Genomic DNA, 25,140 nt, shown 5'->3' with positions numbered 1-25,140 from the left:
GCACTTTGCTTTTGGAGCAAATTATGAACAAATGCTACTGTCATATAAATTGAATTCTTTCCACTATTCTGAATTGTTCATTCGCACTTTAAAATACTTGTTTTTTTTTAAAGAAGTTACTTCTGTAACATCAAAATTGTTTTAAGAATCCAAATAGAAACAAAACACGTTCACAATGTTTTGAGGGATATCAGTATAAATAGCTATTGATAAATTTCAAAAGTTACCTGGAATAGTTATGAGTAAGTGAGCTATTGTAGCATGTAGGTTTTCAGTGCCAGAAATGCTGGTCTGATGTGTGAAAAAAAACAAACAAACAGGAAACAATGATTTGGCGATTTTCCGCACGTGCTGCCAAAAGATTTATGATGTTGGTTAGATACCACGGTCCCACGGTATCAAGCGATTTCGTCATACCACGTTATTGGTCAAATTTAAAGTGTTGACGGCTCTTGCGTAGCGATAGCAATTGATAAAACGATTAAAAGTCTGTTTGTTGATAGTCGGTATTTGATACATCATGAGTGATATTGTTCTCCACGAACACGAGTAGAACACAAATTGATCTTGTTCGGATACTAGTGAGTGATGCTACCAGCGTTTCCATTTGTATCAATTTTATTTGCCAATTTATTGCAACGCTCGATAACAGAGCACGTTTGCCACCCTGCCGCATCGAGCGCTCAGTCTCAGTTTGGCGCCTTTTTGATGTAGTTTTCGGTGACATCGCGCACCATTAGGTCGACCAGCTTGTCCAGATCGTACTTGTGCTGCCATCCCCAGTCCCGGCGCGCCTCACTATCATCGAAGATCTGTGGCCACGAGTCGGCAATGAGCTGTCGGCTGTCGGGCCGATAGCTTACGTGCAGCTCGGGAATATACTTGGACAGCTTCTCCACCAGCTCCTCGGGCGTGAAAGACATGGCAGTTACGTTGTACACTCGGCGCTGTAGCTTCTCCTCCGGTGCGGTCATGAACTCGAGCAGCGAGCGCAAACAATCCTCGATGTACATCATGGGCAGACGGGTGTCGGGCTTCAGGTAGCACTGATACTTGCCCGTCTTCAATCCCTCGAAGAACACGGCCACGGCGTAATCTAAGAATAGGTAAACAACAAGCACAATTACAGCAACATTCCACTGGCTGGACAAAAACATTGATTTCTATATCCTACCGGTAGTGCCACCGCCGGGTGGATCGCTGGAGATCACACCCGGAAACCGTAGGCAGCGGAAGTCCAACCCGAACTTGTGATGGTAGTACTCGCCCATCAGCTCCGCGTGCACCTTCGACACGCCGTAGATCGTGCGCGGCCGCTGGATCGTCACGTTGGGCGTCGGGTTGCGTGGGCTGTCCGGGCCAAACGCACCGATCGTGCTCGGCACGAAGATGCGCATCTTGTACTGTTTGGCCAGCTCGAGCACATTGTGCATGCCCTCGATGTTGACGCGCACCGCGAGCGGCACGTTCTGCTCGCCGATCGCGCTGAGCAGCGCGGAAAAGTGGATGATCCAGTCGACGCGATGATCGACCACGATCTTCTGCAGCCCCTTGAAGTCGAGAATGTCGGCAAAGATGTACGGCCCACTGTTGACGATCTCGCTGCTCGGCTTGATGATGTCGGACAGGATGACACTCTCCTCGCCGTACTGGCTGCGCAGCAGCTTCGCACACTCCACCCCAAGCTGTCCGAGTCCACCTTGGGTGAGAAAATTGTGTGACGAAGATCGAGGCAATTAATACATTTGGTTCATTTCGTTCATGAGGAGTTTATTGTCAGCTTAAAGTTAAATCATATTGACGTCTCTATTGTTTATTTATACGTACTAGAATAGAGTGGGATATTACTCTTGTAAGGAAGGAGAAACAGAACCTAAACGTCTATGACCTTTTTAGTAATATTATATTTTGATGATGTCCTTATATCACATACAAATCAAACAATAGAACTAAAGATACTAAACGCAGGAAATAAGATACATTCAATAAATTGTCAGAAGTATAAAAAATCCAGGGACTTCAACAAATCTGGTAAAAATTAAACAAACCCCGTACAAAGATCAATAACAATCCGTTAAAAATTTCGATAAAAGCATTAAACTTGAAAAGTAGGATATTAAAGCTTATGTAGACAATTTCGGCAAAATGAAATCGAGACCGTTTACACTATAGTGGTGGGCATTCTGAGTGAGTGAGCCGAATCCTTGCAGTGATTCAATTCACTCAATTTGGACGATTGATTTAACGTCGGCTAGCTACTCAATCCCAACATTTTTTTTCAAAACTCTTGAACCCTCCAATCGGACTCATTCACTTTAAATAATTTATGCCAACGACGGACATTACATTGAGATGTATTTAATCTCAGGAATGTAGTATTGTTGTTTATCGATACTTGTTACTTTGAAATTTTGAGCTGTAATTTCTGAGAATCTTGAAAGGCATACATTGTATTATAAAAGAGCTAGCTGTGCAATATGTTTGTGGTGTTTGCTTAACACAAGAGAATCAAACAGTTGTCAGATAGCTCAGTGATCATCAAAAAGAACACGTGAATCATGTACTTTCCTAGAATGCAACCCTAAAGAGTTCATTGCTTTAGTTGAGAGCCTGAACCATTCTCCCATTTCGCTGAAATTGTCTACATAGGCATTAATATGATACATTTCAATTGACTGTACACCCAATCGTTGTTCGTACTGAGCGTCCATTAAAATGGACAAATATGCCGGTTTTGTGCTTAGGGTTTTTTTTAACTGAAACTTGCAACAGGAAAAAAACCCATGAAATACTGCATGATCATGGAAAAAAAATTGTAAGTTAGATCATACTACACTCAATGCACATTTGCAGCAATGCAAGTAATAAACAAGCGATCTTCATTACGTAAACATAACGTTTGCCTGAAAGATGTCTATTTATTCAGTTGCTATGCAACTGACCATGCAAGTAGGGATTGGAAGTACGTTAGACACGTTTTGATAAATTCACCTCCAACAACCGTTCCCTTCACACACACGCACGACCGAAGGAACATTTAAGATGAACTGCAACACTCAACCGGCAGTTCTCACTGCAACAAAGTTACACATTATTGAATATTCTCTTGCGAAAAGGCGACATTCGTTTACGGAACTACCAACTGAGAGCGTCGCCTGCTCCAACCAACTGAGCCGTACGTGCTCGGCACTTCGGGCAGTGTGGGAATAAGTGGGGAAAAACAACTGCCAAGAACCGACACCGTGTCGGTGCTTAGAAACTGTTCCCCCTAGCAACGGACGCTACGGACGAGATCCTAAGCGCAGCGTGTGCGTATACGCCTGTACGCTAACCTTGCACCATAATTTACTTCCCAATTGAGCGCTCAATTGAGCTAAACGAAACGAGCGTTTGGGGCAGGGGCTCGCCCCTGCTAAACTGGTACATATATGTTCGCGGTCCGTTCACGCACGAGAATGGCCGTGCGTACGAGGCTCACCTGTGATGAGAATTTTGGGATGCGTTTTTCGTCCACCGTTCGATACCCATCGACGTTGGTGCTGGTGTGCGGTCACTAGCGGCACCACCACATCACGTGGTAGTTGCTGGCGCAAACATCCGCCGATTGCGGCCGTCGCTTTGCGTAGCAGCATCCTTGCCCGAGAAGCCTGTGCAGTGCAGTGATTAGCGAGCTTGCCGGGGCGACGTCCTTATGGTTGGCCGCGGTCGATAAATCAACGGACGAACGAACGCGAAACAGCGAAAAAGGAATGCCGAAACTGATCGGACGATACGGGACGCGATTGCAATTTGGTGGATGACCCCGGGAAGAAGGTAATGATGGAGAACCCGAAATTCGGAAATTATCACACATACACACGCGCGCACACAGAAACACACGTTCACTTGCACACACAGGCTGATGGTACCAATTTTGGGGATTTTTTTTGTGTCGTTACTAAATTGGCCCGCGGATGTGTCTGTTGGGCGGACAGGACCAGTCGGAGGGTGGCACGTGGAAGGAAGGGTGTGTCTGTCTGCCGAGATGTGTGTGGGATCGATACCGAGAGCGAGTCCGTTCGGGTCGAGTCGCGGCTTTGGACTGAAGCTTGCCCCAACGGCATTCCCGTACCGGAGCGCGCGCGCGCGCATATTTTTGCGCGACCATGGAGACACCGCGCGCCGGACCCTGTCGGTGTTTGGTCGAACTTGCGGGGCATGAGGGTGATCGAGCGAGAGTGTCCTGCCGCCTGCTGCTCGTGTTCTCGTGCGCAGCCGTACTTGTGGCGACTACAATGTGTGGCTGTGTGTTTCGCCCGTTGGCAATGTGTACGCAAGCGGATGACCATGCGGCCACAAGTGGCCCGCCTCGAGTTACTGCGGTGCTGGCGAATTTATCGACACAGCCGCTCCGGAGCGTCTTGTCGTCAGGCGGGGTTGTGGGATGATTTGATCGTGGTTAGAATTCTCCCCACATGCACACACACACACGCACGTGTTGCCCTTGGCCGGCATGGATATGTTGCGCTTCCTAAACCGCCCGACCGCGAGAGTGCAACACCGTACTACATATGCGTTAGAGAACAGGTTCCCCCTGTTGCACGTTTGTTGCAACGGTGCAGTGTGCATGCAAGAGAGAAGAAGATGATGGAGTACTGCGTGCTCGTATTAGCATTTTTTGCTGGTGCATTTCGGTTTTCGGCCGACCCGGGGGGAGAGGGTTGAGTTTGTTGCAAATTGCGTCGCTCAATGACGCACCGGGCGAGATGGAATGATCTTTGTCGCAGAACCATGCGCCCGCTCATGCGTTTTGGTGGTCAAAATATTTGTTCTTTTGTATGTATTGTTAAGATTTTCTTTACGCAAATAATCAAGGCATTGGAAGCAATATAAATTAAATCAGAGCAATAATAAACATAAAAATTATGGAAAATATTCTTGGCAAAATTTTACCAAAATAGCAACAAAACATCTCGGATGAAAGCGAAAACACATGCGACCATCACACTTGTTCTCTTGAAGCTCTTCTTACTTGCTTAGTTCGGCCACCGGGACGAGCAACAACGTAACTAAGCGTGACTTGCAACGTAAGCTTAATTAAGTGGTGTGGCATTCTGCAACTGGAACCTCTATTACCGTTACTATCTACGTTATCGTCAGAGAAGCTTGAGTTTAACTCGGGGTTTTTTTAAACAACAATGTAAATATCAAAAACAAAACATAATCTGAGCAGAAGTATACATTATATTAGAATTGTTTTCAATTTCCAAGAATTGGCATTAGAAGCATAAAATTGGTATGGAAATATTTGTTTCGTTGACTTTATAATAACTTGACAACGAAGGTGACGAAATATTTGATTAAATCACACATAAACAGAGATGTAGGTGAATACAAGACACTGGCAGAGATGATCCAGGAACTCGGGGTGTAAAATTTGAACAAATACAGGAAGTATTAACATAAGACGCAGCTAGCATGAACAGATCGATGATGTTTCCTCCTACGCATTTGAAAGTCCATCTAGCATTCCTCAAGGCAGCAATTTGGGACCTTGATGTTCCCGTTGCGGCTGATGTTAGGCTGTTTCGTGTCGTCCAGAACACTTCCGACTCTCTTTTTCTGCAAAGATCGATTAATGGTTTTTTTCTTCTGACTGGTGCAACTACTATAACGACCTGACAATTTCTGTTGTTAAGTGTATGTCAATGTCGTTCTTTAGAATAGCTTGTCCGATAAATTATAGTTATAGTATATCAGGGACTCAACTATCGCGCTGCAATACGGTATAGGAGTGACCATGGACCGAAAACTAGATATTCGACAGCATTACTGTGATATTTTAGACAAAGTTTATAAAATGCTAGGATGTATTCTTCGAGAATCGAGAGAGTTCGATGATCCACATTGCTTGTTAACTCTATGTAAGACCTATGAGTCCTATGACACGAGATCAGTTCTGTAGTTTGGTGTGCATTTTGTATATCGTTTAATAGGATAGAAGCTGTCCAAAAGAGAGTTACGCGTATTGTCTTGCATTTCACACCGTGGTGTAATGTAACCCCTCGTTCATCGTACCATACTCGTTGTTTGTTCTTTTGGTCTGGACACACTTGCTAGAAGACGTGATAATGCCCAATGTACGTTAATGTCCAAGGTTATTGTTGGTAGGATAGATTCACCCGAAATATTGGCTAGATTCAATATAAATGTCCCTCTTAGAATGTTTCGTAATGACTAATAAGTAACAGACTAATAAGAACTGACCTTACAAGACGTACATACAGCGAGAACGACTCTGAGACAGCGGTGGTGCTTAAATTTAATCAGTGTTACATGATATTTGATTGGTACTACTCTAAGTTTTCGTTGCTCCGTCTTAAATCGTGTGTACAGCGTTTGATTTGCTGTTTGTTGTGTTCTAATTTAATATAGCTATTTATTTTTTTTCTTTTACCTCAATGCTCAATGCTCAATGCTTGTTTGGCCAATAACTTAAGAACAATAAAGAATTAAACAATTAACGGTAATCTAGTTTGGTCCAAAATTGTAGATTACCTCATCCAATTTCATGGCTGTGGAATTTCTGTACATCTATCATGGCTTTAGTTTCCAAACGTACTACAGAGTAAAAAGAAGTGTTTTGGATCCTCACGAGCACGTAACCTCCACTTTCAGGGTCGCTTAGTTAACATGGCTAATGCAATATGATGCAATATGCAAGCATCGTGCATTAAGCGCAATACACGATCACTTGATCAAATGCCTACTTTACGTAAAGTTCAATTGAAGGATGCTCCATAAAGATAAACCCCACCAGGACCTTGACGGGCGCAAAAATCGTACCACGTAATATCCTCCAGAAGCACACCCTATTGGGAGGTCATACAACTGTGCCCAGAATCTTTCGGGTGGAAAATCGTTCACCACTGGAGGCATCCACTTTTCTACCGCTTTTTATTTCGCTGCCAGAGTTCGCTGCTGGATCTAAAGATCATCCAGTGCTTGCAGATCGCAATGAACGACTATTACCTATTGCCATGGAAACCGTTTTTGCTACCGCGTGTGTGCGCACTTGTGACGCAACAGATAGCGCGTTGTGCTCCGTTCACGCCCGACAACGAGGCGTCTAATTACCACTGGTGAAGCAGGTGAATTAAAAACTCATAAACCCTTTATTACCCCCAAAAAGATAGTGTTTAGAACGTTCGCAGCCACGATATGGCACCGTTGAGTTACGGTTGCCACACCAAACACATCTCCCTTACTCGCGGGTGTCTTACAGCTCTTATTGCGCGGTTGGCGGAATCGGAAGTGCGCAAAAATATGATCTACTGCCGACCGTTTGCCGAAGGACAGTCACTGTTCCCGGGATTTCCTTGGAGATGTTTTATTTTTCCCCCAGCCGAACAGCATAAACGACAGTGGCGGCGGTGGTGGTGAAACGATCTGTCAATCAGTCGTCGCGCGAGAAGTTATTTTTATGCCGTTTGGAATCTTTGGGGGGCTCAAAATCGCCTGATGCTGTTAGATAATGGTTCAGCCAGTAACGCGTCATTTGTGGGAGTGACTTGTTTTGGGGGGTTTGGAGTGTTCTTCTACTATTCGTTGTACTTGCTTTGCGTAAAACCGATTTGCTAATGTCCACACGTGGATCGATCGTAGGGGGGGGGGGGGGGGGGGGGATGGGACACTACAACGGTTTGAAGATCGTCGTCCGTTGTGGTTCATGGCAGTGATCGTCAGCACAAGTTCGACGACTGACATTGACCACAAAACAAAACAAATGATGCTATGACCACATTACCCTCAACGAGCACGCCGTGAACCTGCGGCGTATTGTGCGTGGTGTCGTTCGGTTGGATGTCGGTCAGTTCTCACGATCTCTCAGACCGGTGCCATTCCCATTCAGACGAAACGGTTGGAAGGAAGGAAGCGCCACTCGCTCGATTATACAATGCGCATCTGCATTTTGGACGATGCGTCGGGTACAATGCCGATACGATCTGGCAGCTGAAGAGGTCACTACGGTGGACTGGGCTTTGGGATCATAGCATCACCACCATCGCGCCAGCTCCAGCCAGGTCAATGGTTGATTGCACCGAGCGTGTGACTCTTTGGGTGAGCTGGAACTGTTTGAAGAAGTTTTCGGCGACAGATTCGTTTAGATAATTGGACTTCCTGCATGGAGATGTACGGGTTTTAATTGCTTCTTCCTGGTTTCTAGGAAGAACAGGTAAACATTTAAATGAGTTCTTGACCAAGATTTGCTCGGTGGAATAGCTATGGTTGCTAATGACCCTAGAGATCTAAAAGGTATGAATTTGGATGTTTCTGTCCTATCGGAATTGGTATATGGATCCATATTCACAAGCAATTGAATAGGAACATTTTTGACATTCATTTCGAGGCAGCCTACATTTGTCACGTGAACCGGATCACATTTTGTAAAGGCATTCTATATTCCTCATTTTAACTTTATGGAATTTCACTCGTTTTCATCCCAAATAACTGGTGACATACAGTAGAACCCCTCATAACGAGTTTAATGCGTTCCAATGCCTCACTCGTTATGCGAAAAACTCGTTATAAGGAGTACTCGTTATGAGGGGTTCCACTGTATACGCTATCGTGCGGAAACGACTTCACAATACATCTTGGATCTGAAGCAAGTTTTGATGCGAGAAGGCTACGAAAACGCCAACTTTACATATTTTCACTTAAAACATCCTCTAAATTGCTCAATTGCACATGCTTTGGGATAAGCAACTTATATTTCCCAGAAAACCGGTAACCCGTGTGTTAAGCCTATGTAAGAGTAGATAGGAGTCTGGGACGATGTCCATATCTCGTTTCAGAAGCATGATTCATAAGGGACAAAATATAAAACGTGTATATGATGTCATACCCCCTCTGAATTGTGTTTTGGACACGGTAGCATGCGTTACTGCACTGATAAAAATAGTAACATACCTGGAATTGTTTGTTACATCAGCGTACATCACCTGATAATTACTGAAAAAACAGCAATCAGAGTGGATTAAGCCACTTAGTACAGTTGACCTGAACGCACTGGTCCTATCGTATCGGGCTATCTGTAAGTCACTGATGGCCGAATCCATCCGTGATAAAGACAGGTGTAGAACAGCCACAATTGTTTCCCCAAATAAGAAGAAGAAGGATGAAGGTGGTAATAGATCCTCTCCCATAGATTATTTGATAGCTAGTGTGAAAGCAACTGTTCCATCCTTCTAGCGACAGCACGTTACCTTAAGCATAAAGTTTAATCAGACATCTTTTTCTCTATATATTTTCAGACATCCTGCATTCCTGCATTCTTGCTACCACCTTATAATCGCGTGAACACATGAGAAGTATCCAATATTATACCAATATTATGGAAGTATACTGTTATCCGATAGTCTAAGCTGTGAGGTAACATCGGAAGCCATTGCGCCTACCTGAACTCTATACAGCGTACGAGAAAGTCTCCGTACAGGCTAGACACCTAGATGGTATTGATACATCTACATCTTATCGAGACTTTCATGCATTTAAGTTGCCACCATTCTTCGTCAAGCAATCAAGGAAATTAAATACCCATGCAGGTTACAATACATTACTTTCAAACCATTCAGTGAATTGAACATTGAACAATTAATCGCACTATCGCAGCTTACCATTGATCCCACGATCAGCCCTGAAATTGATGCACCTGCTCGTTTCACGATCGCTTAGCGATACAATTTCCATGCCCAACCCATGTCATTCTTCTGTGGCGCTGCGTGAAGATTGCATCCAAATGCATCCAAACGGTAGCGCACAATGGTCGCTTCAATCACCGTAAACAGAAAAGTCAAACCAAATTGCCTCCAAATAAAGCGATTATGAAGATTAGTCTCTCGGATGGGTTCAACACGATCACGGTCAGCGCCGAACAAGAGGGCCCTGATTGCATCCGGCCCTGCGCCACACGTGTGGGTGTGCATTGAACAAAACAAAACAACAACAGCAAAAAGCCCTGAACCTGCAAGCGCCATGGTTTTGCACATTGTTTGACAAATATTTAGCCATCTCGCCAGGGCCCTCCATACGCGGGCTCTGATGTCGCTCGCCCTCGCCATCATGACACACGGTCGTAGGTCAAACGGAACTCACCCAAACGGTTGCGCACGGCATGGTGAGGGCGATTAGGAAAGCGTTACCCTTCGGTACACCTTTCTGGGAAGGTTTGGCCTTCAGTGGGCGAATGGGCTGCCATCCCCATGGGGGAGACCAAGTCCGTCACTCATTGTGCTTGGCTAAAGAAAGAGGCAAATTACCATTTTCCTTAATTTCGAATTCATTGTTTAGAAAGAGCCAAAACCCTTACGGACGCTTTGCGAAACACGCCTTGCCCCGTGCCCTGCCCTGTGTGTCGTCTTGTCGGCTCTGCGATTTGCGCCAAGGTGATGGACTCGCAACCACACGCATCGGGTGGAACCGGACGATTAACACCCTGCCGAAGGCTGGGGAAGGAATGGAGCAACGTTTACTTGAAGATTCAAATGCACGCAAAGACACTCACAAGCTCAGTGGTTTGCACCTGTCTTAGAAAGGCACCATTGCCCTTTTTTTGAGGAAAGAACGCACTGAGGCGCATTACCGTGCGTTTGTTAGTATGTGTGTGTGTGGCAATCAAAGGCTGAATTGTGTTGGGTGGAAAAATGGACACCAAACGCTTTACTACTAATAATTGTCACCATTTGCTGTCAATGACCAGCGTGTTTGGCGCGGAAGTTAAGCACCGATCCGGAGGGAGAGGAAGCAAATTTAAATCTTTCCACACAAATCGCCTTGTTTTGTTGCATTGTTGTTTCTATTTCCATTTTTTTCTTTTCTAGGACAGCACCCACTTATGTGAGGCAGCTCAAGGAAGTGGTAATTGTGGGCTTTGTAAAGTGTGGAAAGGGTTTAGTGTCCTCTCGATTATTTTTGCGACGTATGACGTATTGTGAAGGAATAGTTAGCCAATAATGATGAATCACCTCGTGTCTTCGGTATGTGAAGGGCTGGCTAACAATGAAATTAGGCAATTCACTTCGTTTTCTTTGCGACTATTTTGGAACCTACCACAGCTTAAGCTTAAGCTGAGAGTAACATAGCTTAAGAGACATTCTCTAATGAATGGCATCAAATCATGGTGATGAAATCTTGAGAAGCAAGTAAAAATGATTGTCGATTGATGTGAGGAACGAAATCCCAAGAATTTAAAATGAAAGAATGGTTTTGGTGACTTCATTTAGTGACATGTTTAATTCAAATTTTTCTCTAAATAAGATGATCAATCAACTTCGAACCTTTCACCCAGAAGTTTACATTTAAACAATTTTCAAATCTTTTTGTTAAACAAGATACATTTTTCAGCCCATATTTTGAAAATCTTTTAAACTTTGGCGTGTATTTTGTAGGCTCACAGCCATTTGATACGATAATTTAACGAATGTAGATCAAAAGGGGTAAATAATTTGCTGAAGCTATGCTTTTTATTCCAAACTCACAGAAATAGAAACTTATTCGTTAAGTCGATCGATAGAAGGAGTTGCTAGAGATCAACACTTGTTGCTAGCAATGATATTGCTAGAGAGAGGCACCAGACATAGGCAACTATCTTGAGCTCACTCATGGATTTAAGATATCGACTTACTTGGTGATCGTCCAATATTATGTTTCTTTTCTTTGTATCGCTTCAACTAGAATACCAGAGAGAAGCGTTAAATCTTGCTAAATTGTATCGATTTCCATGGAAGCTTTTCTATCATAGGTTGAACAATCTCTATCTTTCTCTGAGAAAAAGCAATTAAAATTACTAACGACTCAATCTTGAAGAAGGTAAGTGCGAGGGAATCGTACACGATCGATCGATCAAGGGAATTTCTAGGAACCAATATTAGTTCCCAGTCCCTGAAAGGGTCTATCGGAAAGATCTTCTAATTCTCGCCAAGCCGAACGTGCTTAGTTTATCCGTATTCTGAGAAGGTATCAAATGTCAAACAAATATTTCCGAGATCAACTTTGAACTAGGAACTTTGGATTTTGAATAGAAATAGTTTCTTCACAAGATAAATGCGAACATGCGTCATGTGAGTTGTGATGAGATTCATTCGGTACTCCAAAATAACAGAAAATCATCAACATTACTGCTGAACTGTTATTATATGTTGATTGTTATCAATGTGGAAAGCTAAAGTATTTTTAATTTTAATCATAAACAGCTTATAAAACCAACATTATGCGCGACAACGAATCCTCCGTCTATATTAATACATTAGCGTGCATAACAAATGGACCTGTTGAATGTTCGTATCTTCACAACAGTCACGGTATCTGACCCTGATTGGGGAGATTATGGGCAGCAGATAAGTGAGCAGAATCCTTATCACATATAATAATGATACGATTAAGCTTTCCAGTTAATCCACCATCCATGTTTTACAAGCAGCAAATGTATTAGCGACTCGATTCCTAAAAACCAATGCCAATAATTCACATTAAGTTCTTAACCTCCTCTGCGTTGATGTCATCATAATGCAAGCCAACTGTGAGCTTGATCGTGTACCATCACGATCCTGCTTCCCTTCCCTTCCCAAAACGGTGCCTGCCTAATGATCATTTATGATCGCTTGTAACGCAATGGTGAATGGTTTCCACCCAAAACGGCGGGCGGGACAAGGAGGCGAAACAGGAAGGGATTTCTGGTGGCGATTCGCAATCGTTTCATTGTTCCTTCGCCATTCGATTCAAAGATACCGAAACCTCCCAAACCAACCATCCATCCATCCATCCATCCATCTAAACATCTATTCAAGCCATCCAAGCAGGCCCATCTTCATCCACCTGTACTGTACTGCAGTGCTGCTCGGTGGGGCTGCTAGCATCGCCTACTGCTGCGTGCAAGAGGCAGCTTCTCCTTCAACCGTGGAAATGTAATTCGTCTATCGCTACCGGCAGCGATGGCGACGACGACAGGCGGTGCAGCGGGAGGATTTTTCCGGGCGTGCAGGCCGTGGCTGTGGCCGTTTATGAATGTCTGTATGCTTTTGTGTTAGCGTATGTAGGTGTGTGTGTGTTGAATAGAGAGGGAAGCTTCGCAAAGAAAAACCCTCCATTGCGCTGACACGGCCGGGCTGGATTTTTACACAACACAACCTACCCGAACGGAGCTGGACCGTTTCAGCTCAGACATCATCGAAAGCTCCTGGCGAACGGATCGCGTGCGGGGTTGCCAGCGCATGAGTGTAGCGTTTGTGTGAAGTGTGTAAAGCTTCAGAGATTACTTTTTTGTGTGTATGTAAACTGTGGTCAAAAAGTGGAATTAAATTCGTTTTTTGTGTCTGTGTCGCGATCACCTCCGTACCGTAAGCATTGGTGATTGATCGTGCCAGCAATCGTGAGCGTGAGTGAACGTGATGGTTGCGAAAGTGAGTCACCAAACACGAAACATCGCATAAATTGTGTATGTGCATACTAAGTTAGACCAATTTGCGTAATACTGGTGTGTTTTCTTATGGCGAAAAAGAGATCGGCCAAACGGGGAAAAAACGTGATTGTGTAAAGGAAAATCGTCTGTGTGGCAGACAGTTTGATGGTTTTGGTGGAAGCTAAAAGTTGTTTCTAGAAGCAAAGTGTTCTAATCTTAAAAGTGTCTAAACGTGCTGGAAAGAAAGGGGGAAAAAGGCAAAATATAGCAAAACAAGATCATCTAAACCCCTAAACGCGCTTTAGTCTACGGCGCCCCGCCGCAGCCACAGTGGCTGAGAGGAAAGTGATCAGTGAACAGTGAAATTTTACGATCCCGACGAAGAAAGTGATGCACCGGCTAGAGTGAGCAACGTTTGGTGGTAGCAAAATTTCCTTTTTTGTGTGTTTTGTTTTGTTTTTGCTTTGCTTTGTTTTCGAAGCCATCGTTTTCATAAGTAAGTGTTGATCGGGGAAGCGGTTATACCGTGCGTTTATAGTCCACACTGGTGAAGTGTAGAAATTACTAAATTAAGCGTTAATTAAAACCCACGAATCTATTTTACCGTAAAGGAAAAGGTTCACTCGTGCTCGTGGTTGGTTGGTCAGTGTGTGCAAAGGCTAAAAAAAGCGAAACGAGTGCTACAGGTCAGCTGCAGGAGTGTCCAAGTTTTCCATCAAACAAGTACGAGCAGTGGGGTCGATTTTCTCTCTCCATCCTTTCGGCCGTAGCGCTCAGCAGTTGCGGGGGCAGGTTTCGTGGCGTAAGTGATTTATGTGACAGTTTGTGCGCGTACCGCGTGCATGTTTCGTGTATCGGTTTATGGGATTTTTTGGGGGGAATTTGATGCGTTTGTTGTAAAAATTCGTTACAGATGTGTTTTATAACCGTGGTACGAAGAGGAGATTATAAATTGACGATTGCCAGACATTTTTAAGATTTCTTTATTTATACTTACCTGATGTGAACGATCAAAGAGATGCGATGTAAAAGCCTAGATACTGCGTTTTTGTTGTTGTTTGGGTGATTTTTCCAAGCTTATAACTGAAAAGAAGAGGCGTTAAAGCTAAACTCATAGAAATGTCGCAGTTAAGGAGAACAATTTAATATCAAAATTCTACTTATTGTTGGGCACACTGAATTCGGTTTTTTGGACCAAACATCAGATCATTTTAAAAGATTTATAGAGGTTCTTTTGGTAATGAAGTGTTCCATAGTTACTTGAACTCTTCATGAACCAAAACATTCATCATTCATTTTACATCTATAAGAAAAAGCTCTTTTTTGAAGTTGTCTAGCTGAACTCATTACAAACAATTTGGTCAGGAGGTTATCTCTATTAGTTTTTAAGTAACATCTTGGTTTCTGGATCTCCAATCTCATTCGAAAATCATAACTGCAAAGTATTTTTAAGCTGTGTGAGGACGAGCATTTGATCACTTACGTCATTGATCCAGGACAAAGAAACATCACATGAACCGGAACATTCTACCCACAAATGACTAGGAATACCCATAACGTGTTGTTTCTGTGTCTACCTTGTCAATAAATGGATATTCGACGTGATCGTGCCATGCCTTCCCACCCCAAGTTGGTTCTTTGCCATCTTCTTTTACCAAGACACTATATGATATAATCAAGAGACTGACGAGCTTGATTCGTTGCAAGGGAGTTACATATACATCCTCCTTTGCTGATATTCCTTCTGAACGTGGCTTCAAGGGTTTTATCAGAATTAGATATGGTACATGTGTCAGTGACGTATGTGGCTATGGCTATGGCTCAGGCGCTAGAGGTGATATGCGGATCTGTAACTACTTGGAGTCAACATAGTACTTTACTACGCTGAAGTTCAAGCGATCTACAGTAAAGTCTCTCGAGAATAGGACAATCTACAGTCATCCACGAGAACAGGATGGTTTTCTCACGTGCCAAAATGAAAAGCAGAGAGTCTACCACATCACTTTAGTAGATATTCTGGATTGTGATTCACATGGCATGTGAAGTTAGTTATTGTAGTTCTGAGAAGCCTAGCCAGCATGAAAGGAAGTCCAAAAATACCAATGCAAGTTAGCAAGACCAAGAATGTCTCTCAATTATTATGCCAAAAAAAGAATCTACCTCTCTTCTTAGACACAACTACCTTTGTTGGCTAAGGTCTTATGACTTATTGATTATCATAGCAGGACAGTCAGTCCTACGTATGGGAGCACGGTCCATTGGGGGCTTGAACCAATGATGGGCATGTTGTTAAGTCAGAGTTCTTTTATTGTACTTCGAAACCAATCATTACAACTTACTATCAATATCTTGTCAGGTAACAGTACAATGCGCTTTAAATTTTATATGAAACAAAAATAGACCTTTTTTCTATATGTATTTTCTCAATATCGCATCCCATCGCATACCTCCAAACGCGCGTGCGACAATTTCTGTAATTTCTAGGGCAGTGGGAAATAAACGACATCACATTTCATGCTCCGATACACTTTTTCGTAGGACATTTTCCTCTGCTTAGTGTCATCAAAGCAGGCGCACACCATAAAACGGCCCTGGCAACTGGCGCACGCGGTTTGCGTACGGGATGACACCGATTCCCGGGAGGGTTTGTTTCGGCAAAAAATGTTCCCCTACCGTCTACCTTTTGCTTCTAGGACTTCTCCAGTGCACGCTATTACGCCGTAGCTATTACGAAGCGTGTCTAATAGTGCAAACCCCGCTAGTGGCAGATTCCCGTAAGTGGGCCCAACTGGAGCACGTGCTTGTGCGCACGCGTGTACGCGCGCACTAGTACGCAGCCTAATGACGCTAAGGTACGGTAATGCTGCTTTTTTTTCGGAACGATTAGCACGATCCAGTTTCGGATGGGATGCGTGCATGTCGTGCTTCCTTCCAGCGAGCGATAAACACATAAATGGAGTATGACAATGGGATGTGCGATGGACATTTTGCGCAGCTTTGGGAGGCTGTCGCACAAAGTTGTTGGATAACTTGTTGAACCACTTTTTGTGTTGCTGTTCGTTTGATGGTGAATAAAAGTAATAGTATGTTGCGAAAAAGGTGCATGAAAGTGGCAGGCTCACTGTGACCCGTTGCTCGCTAAAGCTTCACCTAACCGTGTTCACGCCTGGCCAAACACCTACGGCACACGGTGGCGTAAACTGCGCTTCAAGAGACCTGCTTCCTCTGGTGACCCGCCGTTCGCCCGTCCCCCCAAAAACACACACACACCAGATTCACTCTCAATGGCAATTGTTTTCTCGTACACGTGCGCAAGACGCATGAGCCCAGGCTGATAGATTTGTTTTCGTTGCAGTCAGGCTCGAAAGTGCTCTTCCCGAATTATGTAGCTCTGTCATTCCCTCTCTCTCTCTTCAGACATGCGTCCAAAATTTCCATGTCTCTCTCTTCCTCTTTCCCTCTGTGTCTTGGTTTTTATTCGCCCTGTCTTACCTCCGCGGCGGGGCATCAATCTAGGTTAGCAATACGCGAATCTACCGGGCGTGAAGGAAGCAAACGAAAACGAACATTGCGACAAACCCGGTCGCTTTGGCACCGAAACGAGCCCCCTCACGTGCCGGTGGGTTGGGTGCGTAAGTGAGGCGTCTCCCCCGAAGCCGCCAGAAGCAGCCCACACACACACCGTTCATCGTCGTCGTCTTGGGCATCGGAACTGGGAGGCGAATCCTTCGAGCGTGACCGTTTGGTCTAGCGTAGTGGCACGTCGTGGGGCTCGCCGCTGTTTTTCACAGTTGCATCAGTGCCCAAAGGGAGACTGGGTATGGGTCTGCTCGCTCTCTCACTCACGTTCTCTTTCTCTATGCATTACGGCTGTCAAAACAGTACGGCAAAGCAAAAAAAAAGGAAACGTGCATTGTGTGTTGCAGCGGCATCCCCGAAGCGTCGACAAAACGGGTGAAGGGAAAGAAAGGAAAGGTGGTGAATGTAACACATGTTGCGGGGGTGTCTTATTTTGCAATGTTATATGGTTAGAAGGTATGAAAAATGGCGTATGTGAATGGAGTTCGTTTTGTTTTTTTATTCAATTTTAGTTTGGCTCAAATTAATTATTTTCATATAGATAGGTAGAAACAGTCTGTTTTAAATGATATTTTCCAAGGGAAATAATAAATGAAACGACATTAGATTCCACACATCCAATATATCGTCTTATTTCTCCAATAGTATGCAATATCAAGTAGTTTTCTCGAATGTTTTTCAATTTTTGTTGAATTTTTGCCAAATCTTTGACATTAGGCCGAAATTCAGGACAGTAACACTATTTTACAGGTCAGTTTCTAATGTAAACGGCATTATTCAACAATTGCAAGAGGTTTTTTAACAGCCTTGTTATCACAAATAATGACAGCTGTTGAAAAACATCTTGCAAGTTTTGAATAATGTTGAGCACATTGAAAACTGAGCTGGAAAACAGAGTATTATGATGTATATTCTTTAATTAGCTATGGACCCTTCGCCTACCATGGCGAAATTAATTTATTTTGCATTATTACTAATTTTATTTATTTATTTATTTAAATGTTTATTTATTTGTTTATTTATTTGTTTATTTATTTGTTTACTTATTTTTAAAATACCTCAAATTGCATTATTTTCAGAGGATTTTAGATATCGGTAGAAACAATGGTGCTTGCAGTCTGTTTTAAATGAAATGTTCTTAGGGCACAGATCGCGACCAGGGTTCTTCAGTCATAATGAGACTTCTAATAATTAATTGGGTGTTAATGTTACGGTCAGGTTTAGTGAATGAAAACGTCCATTTGTATATTCATCCGCTAGCTTAGCTCTGCTTCTCAATCTGGGGTGTTAAAAGGCTAATAAGCTCACGTTTGGATGTTATCAAAGACGTAACTAAACAAAATGTACACTAATGTATCGTTTGAACGACTTTCTTGGCAATATAACATGACAATGTTATGGTGTAGTAAAGCGAATTATTTGGTACTTGCTCTATTCTCAGAGGAACACTAACTAATCTAGTGAAGCGATCAAATGGCATAAAACAAGCTCCATGTCATGTTCAAAACGAAAGATAAAATCGCATCCATTTTTAGCACAAACAACGACTGCAAAGCCCTTAGCCCCGTTCCCTCTACCGGCATGCAAATGCCGTACCTCAAACCAACAAAAAAAGTCCCCATTACATGCTTTTAGCGCATTACTGCTACAAATTCGGAACCATGCTTCACTGATTCCTCTTGTGCGGCTGTGCAGATTCCCGGCAAAACATAAATAAGCCTGTCTTGTCCGTCCCATCGTATGGCGCCACCGCCGCCAGTGTACGATTGCGGAACTATGCGTCTTAAATCATTTTGAACGACCACACTTGACACCGCGCGCGGCAGAATTGTTTCTACGCGGAGTGTGGGGTTGCGGGTTCGTCGCTTAAAGTCTTTCCCCCGTTTTTGTCCGGTTTCCGAGACGTTCGGTAAAGACGGTGGAAATGACTACCACCACCACGACGCAAGCTTTACGTAATCGTTCCCCAAAATCTCCGTACCCTTTGCCTGTGGTGCAATGTCAATGGAGTTGTGACGGGTGGGGACGGGTGTAACTTCACTTTCGGTTACTTGACCTTGCCCAACAACAACGCCGTGGTCGTCAGAGTGGTCAGAGTTTTCACAAAGCGCCACAGGCCTGGTGGGTGGCATTCATTGTTCTCGTCTCGTTTTCGCTTCCTCGAGACTAATTTCCGTAACCGAACCCCCGGCGTTGTCGGTGGTCAGAATCCGCGTCAGGTACGTTCGCGGTGTGACGAACGTCGGCGGTTCGTCGCTTTACACCCGCACAAAGCGGGTTCAATTCGTTGCACCTGTTTGGGAGTTACAAAGCGTAAATAAACTGGCATATCCGACAGGCATAGGGCGAAACTAATTTACTTACCCATTTGCAAGAGCGGGCTTTTAAACGCGAAAAACAATGTAACGAAAACTTACCTTTAATTCCCAACTGTCAATTTGCAGGGTTCGGTGTTCGAGCTGGGCGAAAGTGACGCACGACGCCGTAAGAAAATGACCTTCCATTCCAACGTGCGCTAACGAATGATCGCTGACTCCCGCGCTGAGATGTCGTCAGAATCGACGAGCGTACGGTCTTGTAAGGCAAGATCAATGGCGCCCACCCCAAGTGCAACGTGTTGCTACAGGAGAAGGATAAGCTGGATGAGGCAACTGCTCTGCCTGTTGGTGCTGCTGTGCTGCACCGTAAGCACAGTAGTTGGACAGCGTGATACGATCTGTCCACCGCAGGACATAATACTCCCTTGCCGATGCTCCCAGCGGGGCAGCGAGATACAGATATGGTAAGACGTCAGTCCCATTTTCACTGGAATTCGTTCTAACTTTTGCTTATTTCACATCTCGCTTCAGGTGTTCACATAGCGATCTGCCACGCGTTTTGATGGGCCTGAAAGCCGTCTCCAAGTCAATCATTCGACCGATCGATGAGCTAATACTGGAGAACAACTTTCTTCCTTCGCTGCCGGGGCGAACCTTCGCCCCACTCAACATACTCCGCCTGATGCTGCGTCACAATGGGCTGGAGCGGCTATCGAACGGGTGGCTTAACGATCTGGACAAAAGCCTGGTCGAGATTTTCATAGTGGAGCGCAATCTGCGCAGCATACCGGTGGACAGCTTGACGGGGCTGCGCAAGCTCGAAGCGGTCACCATACAGAGCGAAAACTTGAAGCGTCTGCCCGACTTTTCCGGTCTACCGAAGCTGCGGTACATCAACGTACAGAGCGGGTCACTGATTGAGCTCGCCCCGCAGTACTTCCGCGATCTGGCAAGCCTCGAAACGCTGCACGTGACGGGCAGCAGTAGTTTGAACCGGCTGGAGGCGGGTTTGTTTAACGATCTGCCCAAGCTGCAGCTGATCAACCTGTCCGAGAACGGCATTAGTTGGGTGCATCTGCGCACGTTCGTTGGACTGCCGGCGCTAAAGACGCTTCAACTTTCCGGCAACAAGATCACGGATGCGGGCATGATCGGTCGGGCGGTGAAGGACATACACAATCTGCAGGTGCTCCGTATGGATCGGAACATGATATCGAAGCTGAGCGAGGGTAGCTTTGTGGATTTGCCTTCGCTGAAGGAGCTGTACTTGAACGACAACGGCATTACGGAGATCTTCCACGGTGCGTTCCATCGGACGCCCAGCCTGAAGTTGGTGCATCTGGAGAACAACTATCTGCGGCGTGTGCATCCCGAATCGTTCCTGCAGGCATCGGGCAGCGGCGTCGAGATGATGCATCTGCAGCAGAACGAGATTGGCCGGGTGGAGGAGTTGCGATCGCTGCTGGACGCACTGCCGATGTTGCGGTTTCTCGATCTCAGCCACAACAAGCTGGAAGCGATCCCGTTCGGTGCCCTGCGCGGCCATGGGACGCTGGAGCAGCTGTACCTCAACCAGAACCGCATCCGCATGATCGAGCGGGACGCGTTTATGGCGATGCCGGGCTTGCGGGAGCTTCGACTACAGAACAACTCGCTGCACGATCAGTTACCGATGCCGTTCTGGAATCTGCCCGGGTTGAAGGGAATCGACATATCGTACAACAGCTTCCGGCGGATGGATCCGAATCTGTTGGTGGGAGTACCATCGCTCCGTCGGCTGGACATTAGCGGCAACACACTGTCCGTGATCGATGCCGGAGCTTTCACCCACACACCGATGCTGGAAACGGTAAACATTTCCTTCAACGAGCTGTCACTCATCCATTCAGCAACGTTCCGTGACTTGAACCACATGTTTGAGCTCGACGCAGGCAACAATAAGCTGCAGGAGTTCATTCCAGGACTTCCGGTGGCTGTGGAGCGAGTTAACCTGCACGGCAATATGATCACCCAACTACCTCCACCGACCACCGCCAGCCAGCTATGGGATTTGCCGAACCTTCGAATGCTGGACATCAGCGCCAACCAACTCACCCGTCTGCCAAGGGCCGTCTTTAAACCAACGCCGCAGCTACGCGTCCTCAGCTTAGCCCGCAACCAACTTCAATCAGTGGACGATGGCAGTCTGTCCGGGCTCTCCCGCTTGGAGATACTGAACCTGCAGGACAACCGTGTGCTCGCCCTGCACGAACGCTGCTTCAGTCCGCTGGAAAACCTGCGCGAGCTCAACCTCCAAGGCAACCGGATCGAGGTGCTGGTGGACAATCTGCTCGACAGCAACGCACTGCTCGAACAGTTCGATGCGTCCCGGAACAGCATCGTGGAGATATCGCCGAAAGCATTCCGCAACAGTCGCTCCCTGCAGACGTTGGATCTTTCGTCGAACCAGCTGCGAGAGCTGCCAGAATCGTTGTCCGGGCTGGCCGAGCTCCGGGAGCTGGATGTAAGCTTCAATCAGCTGACGGAACTGTCACCCAATGTGCTGGTGTCGTGGCGCAATTTGGAAGAGCTGAAGGTTTCCAACAATAAGGTAAATCAGCTACACCAGGGATCGCTGAGGAACTTGCCGCTGCTGCAGTATCTGGATCTTTCTAGCAATGAGTTGACGCTGCTGGAGCACGGGTCGCTGAGAAATCTGCCAGAACTGCAAGAGCTTGTGCTGGCGGACAACAAGTTGAGCGAGTTGAAGGAGCGCGTCTTTGAGGATCTTCCCAATTTGCAGGTGCGTTGGGTATAGAGAAAGTGATCATTTGGCTATATCTAACTTATTTAAACACAATCTTCTTCCCAGGCTGTACATCTGCAACAGAACAACCTGCGATACATCTCCCCTTACAGCTTCTTCCGATCGCCCTCGATCGTGTACCTCAACCTTTCCGCCAATCAATTCCGCAGTCTCGACAGTGTTGGTCTGAGAAGTGTACGGAACTTGGAGGTACTTGACCTTACTGGGAATAGTATACGCAAGATCACACCGAGCCCACTGCGCGGACTAGACTGGTTGGTGGAGCTGAAGCTGGACAATAACAAGATTTGTGGCATCCAGGGTGAACCGTTCGCGACGATGCCACGGTTGCGGGTGCTCAGCATGCGCAACAACCAGATGTCACGCGTGCCGGAACCGATCTTTCGCAGTTTGCGCACGAACATTGCCATACTCGATGTGGATGGTTAGTAGAATGGAAGTGTGCTGCTCAAATATCTTGCCATTAATGTGTACTTTCTTTGCCAATATTTCCAGGTAATCCTTTGGATTGTAGTTGCGATATGCTGTGGTACATGGCTTGGTTGCAGGAAAGTCGAAGTCTTTACCCTGGACCACGCTGTAGGGATGGGAAGATGCTGCTAGACATGCGACTGTCGCGCACTGACTGTCAGTCGGGAGCCAGAACGGCACCATCAGGCCATCAGGGAGATCATCCACTTACGAACGATCATGGCGATGTGTTTGTCCGGGCGCTTGATTACGACGAATGTGCTGGTTCAGAAAACTACGAACTTCCACCAGGCCCCACTCCTCCCTTCCACGCAGGTTCACCATCTCCCGGTGATAGTGACTATTTCTACGACCAGTACGTCGACTACCCGAACGCGCTGAACGATACCCGACTAGCGAATGGGCAACGCTTCAACAACACCACACCGTTCGCGCAAGATCCGCAGCAAGATCGACGGAACTACACCACCAACTTTGTCGACTTCAACAACAACAAGTTCAACCAGTTCCAACGGCCACCGGGAGGCGCTCCACTACCACCAGGAGGGGGCCAAGATTCCGGCTCCCCGTTCACCTTCTTCGGGCTGCCCATACCGAGCCTAAACATTGGCAAAATGTTCGGTGGAGCAGCCGGTCGCAACGCAAACAGCCGTGCCTCGGGCGGATCCCGCGCCAAGGGACGGGTGCAGGTGTACAAGCAGGGCGAACCGGAACAGAGCACCATCTATCGGGCCGACGGTGGGAAGACGGAGTCCACGGTAACGCTCAAAGCGCCGACCGATCCGCTGGACAAAAATGCGGGCGCTACAAACGAGAACAATCTCTTCTACCGGCCCTTCTTCCAGACATCCTACCGGCAGCCGCCCTCGGTGGACGTCCAGCAGGGTGGCTTTACACCGATGCTACCGGGCGCGGTGGGTGGTTTCACGCCCATTACCGATCCGACGCTGAAAGTCATCAATCAAAACTACACACACGAACCGCCGGGCAAGTGGCCGACCGAGTTTAACGAGCGCGTTCCGCTCGTTACCGAACCGACGCGCTATCTGCAGCAGAACAAGTTTGAGGCGACCATTAAACCGTCTCACAACAGTGCGCCGTACTTTGTCGATGGTATAACGCATCACATACCGGGCAAGCAGGACGTGGCCGTTCCTCCGGCGCTGGTTCCGAAGCGTCCCGATGTTAGCGAGAAGCTTAGCAGTGCGGGTGGAAGTAATTCGACCGGCTCGGGTGTGCCCCATTCCGAGATGGAGGAAGAGGACGAAGAAGAGGACGACGAGGGAGAGGCGGTAGATGAAGATGAGGAAGCGGCCGAAGACGACGAGGACATCGATGGGAAGGTGAATGCTCAGCCAGGATCGTTACACAACGATCATGAGCTCACGACACGACTTTCGATCGAGCTGGCCACTCCAACGATCGGATCGACCGTTGGCGGAGGATTTAACAAAGCCTTCACCACGCCCAACCCAACGATCCGTGAGCTGGCCCGCACACCCACCCGTCCCGAGCTGTACGACAGCACCAGCAACACGCCCTCGTCACTGTCCGCGCTCATCGCGCCCGGCCAACCGCACAGACCGCCGCCCGGCAAGGGCATGGTCGAGAAAGTGCCGGCGCCCGTCTCCTCCACCGTTACACCGTACTTCCCCAACACTACGCCCGGCGCGCCGCACCGGGTAGTGCCGAAGATCGAAACGGACGCCGGTGGTGGCGATCGCCATTTCGGCTCGCCGAACATTATCGATCTGTCCCCGTCCAGCCACCATCATGGCGGTGGGGCGGACAGCGTCAACGAGATCCGCAAGCGGGAGGATATGGACTGGTACTTTGCCAACTACAACCACACGCAGCATTACGATTTCGACGAGCTCGAGATTAATAGCTTCCGCAGTGGGGCTGGTGCGATGGTGCAACGGGGGCTCTTGGTCGCCCCGCTGGCGGTGGTCATCCATACGATTGTGGGACGAGTGGGACGAATAGTATTTTAGTGTGGGAGATGGGGTACGGCTCGGGAAGAGCTCTGGGAGGCGGAAATCGGTGGCATGGGATCAAAGATTTCGCACGGGAAGCTAGGCTCCGCCAAAGGAATGCGCAATGCATGCTGAGCGCAGGGAATCGCGACAAGGGGTGGGCAATGTTTTAAATCTAACGTTTTGGGAGGGAAATTCGTTTAACGTTCGTTGTTTCGTTAGATTTACGGGCAGCTGGCAGCGGAATGCCGTTTGTTGCCGTTTAGCATTACGTTTGACATTAAATAAATCTATTGTAAAATGTTATCACATCAATCACGTCCGGCGCTGGTGTTACAAAATGTTGCGCAAAAACCGGGCGAAGGCTTGATTTTCTTGTAGTAGATAATGTTTAGTATTAAATACAATAAATCTCCTTATTACACATAGAACATACCGAATGTAATGGATTTTTGTGAAATATAATTTAGACGGAAACGAATAACCGAAAGCACATGTTGAATTCTGAAATATTCACCTTGCACCTTTTGCCGGAACATTCTTTCGGACGCA

General features: G+C 46.3%; 2 protein-coding genes across 2 annotated transcripts; one reads left to right on the top strand and one right to left on the bottom strand.

Annotated features, from left to right (window-relative positions):
* Positions 1-600: 600 nt before the first annotated feature.
* On the bottom strand, positions 601-4,103 carry LOC120957897 (L-threonine 3-dehydrogenase, mitochondrial). The gene is made up of 3 exons (XM_040380333.2): positions 3,479-4,103; positions 1,175-1,699; positions 601-1,096 (listed from the first exon to the last, which is right to left on the bottom strand). The coding sequence occupies exons 1-3, from the start codon at positions 3,630-3,632 to the stop codon at positions 690-692; spliced, it is 1,086 nt and encodes a 361-aa protein (XP_040236267.2). The 5' UTR covers positions 3,633-4,103; the 3' UTR covers positions 601-689.
* Positions 4,104-13,037: 8,934 nt separating this feature from the next.
* On the top strand, positions 13,038-25,019 carry LOC120957605 (protein artichoke). The gene is made up of 5 exons (XM_040379893.2): positions 13,038-14,240; positions 19,462-19,799; positions 19,867-22,117; positions 22,187-22,565; positions 22,637-25,019. The coding sequence occupies exons 2-5, from the start codon at positions 19,540-19,542 to the stop codon at positions 24,604-24,606; spliced, it is 4,860 nt and encodes a 1,619-aa protein (XP_040235827.2). The 5' UTR covers positions 13,038-14,240; positions 19,462-19,539; the 3' UTR covers positions 24,607-25,019.
* The last annotated feature ends 121 nt before the right edge of the window (positions 25,020-25,140 follow it).

The sequence above is a fragment of the Anopheles coluzzii genome, chromosome 3, assembly GCF_943734685.1.
Source record: "Anopheles coluzzii chromosome 3, AcolN3, whole genome shotgun sequence".
Lineage (NCBI taxonomy): Eukaryota > Metazoa > Arthropoda > Insecta > Diptera > Culicidae > Anopheles > Anopheles coluzzii.
The sequence above is the reverse complement of the archived record's forward strand: the minus strand, read 5'-3'. Positions and strand labels throughout refer to the sequence as shown.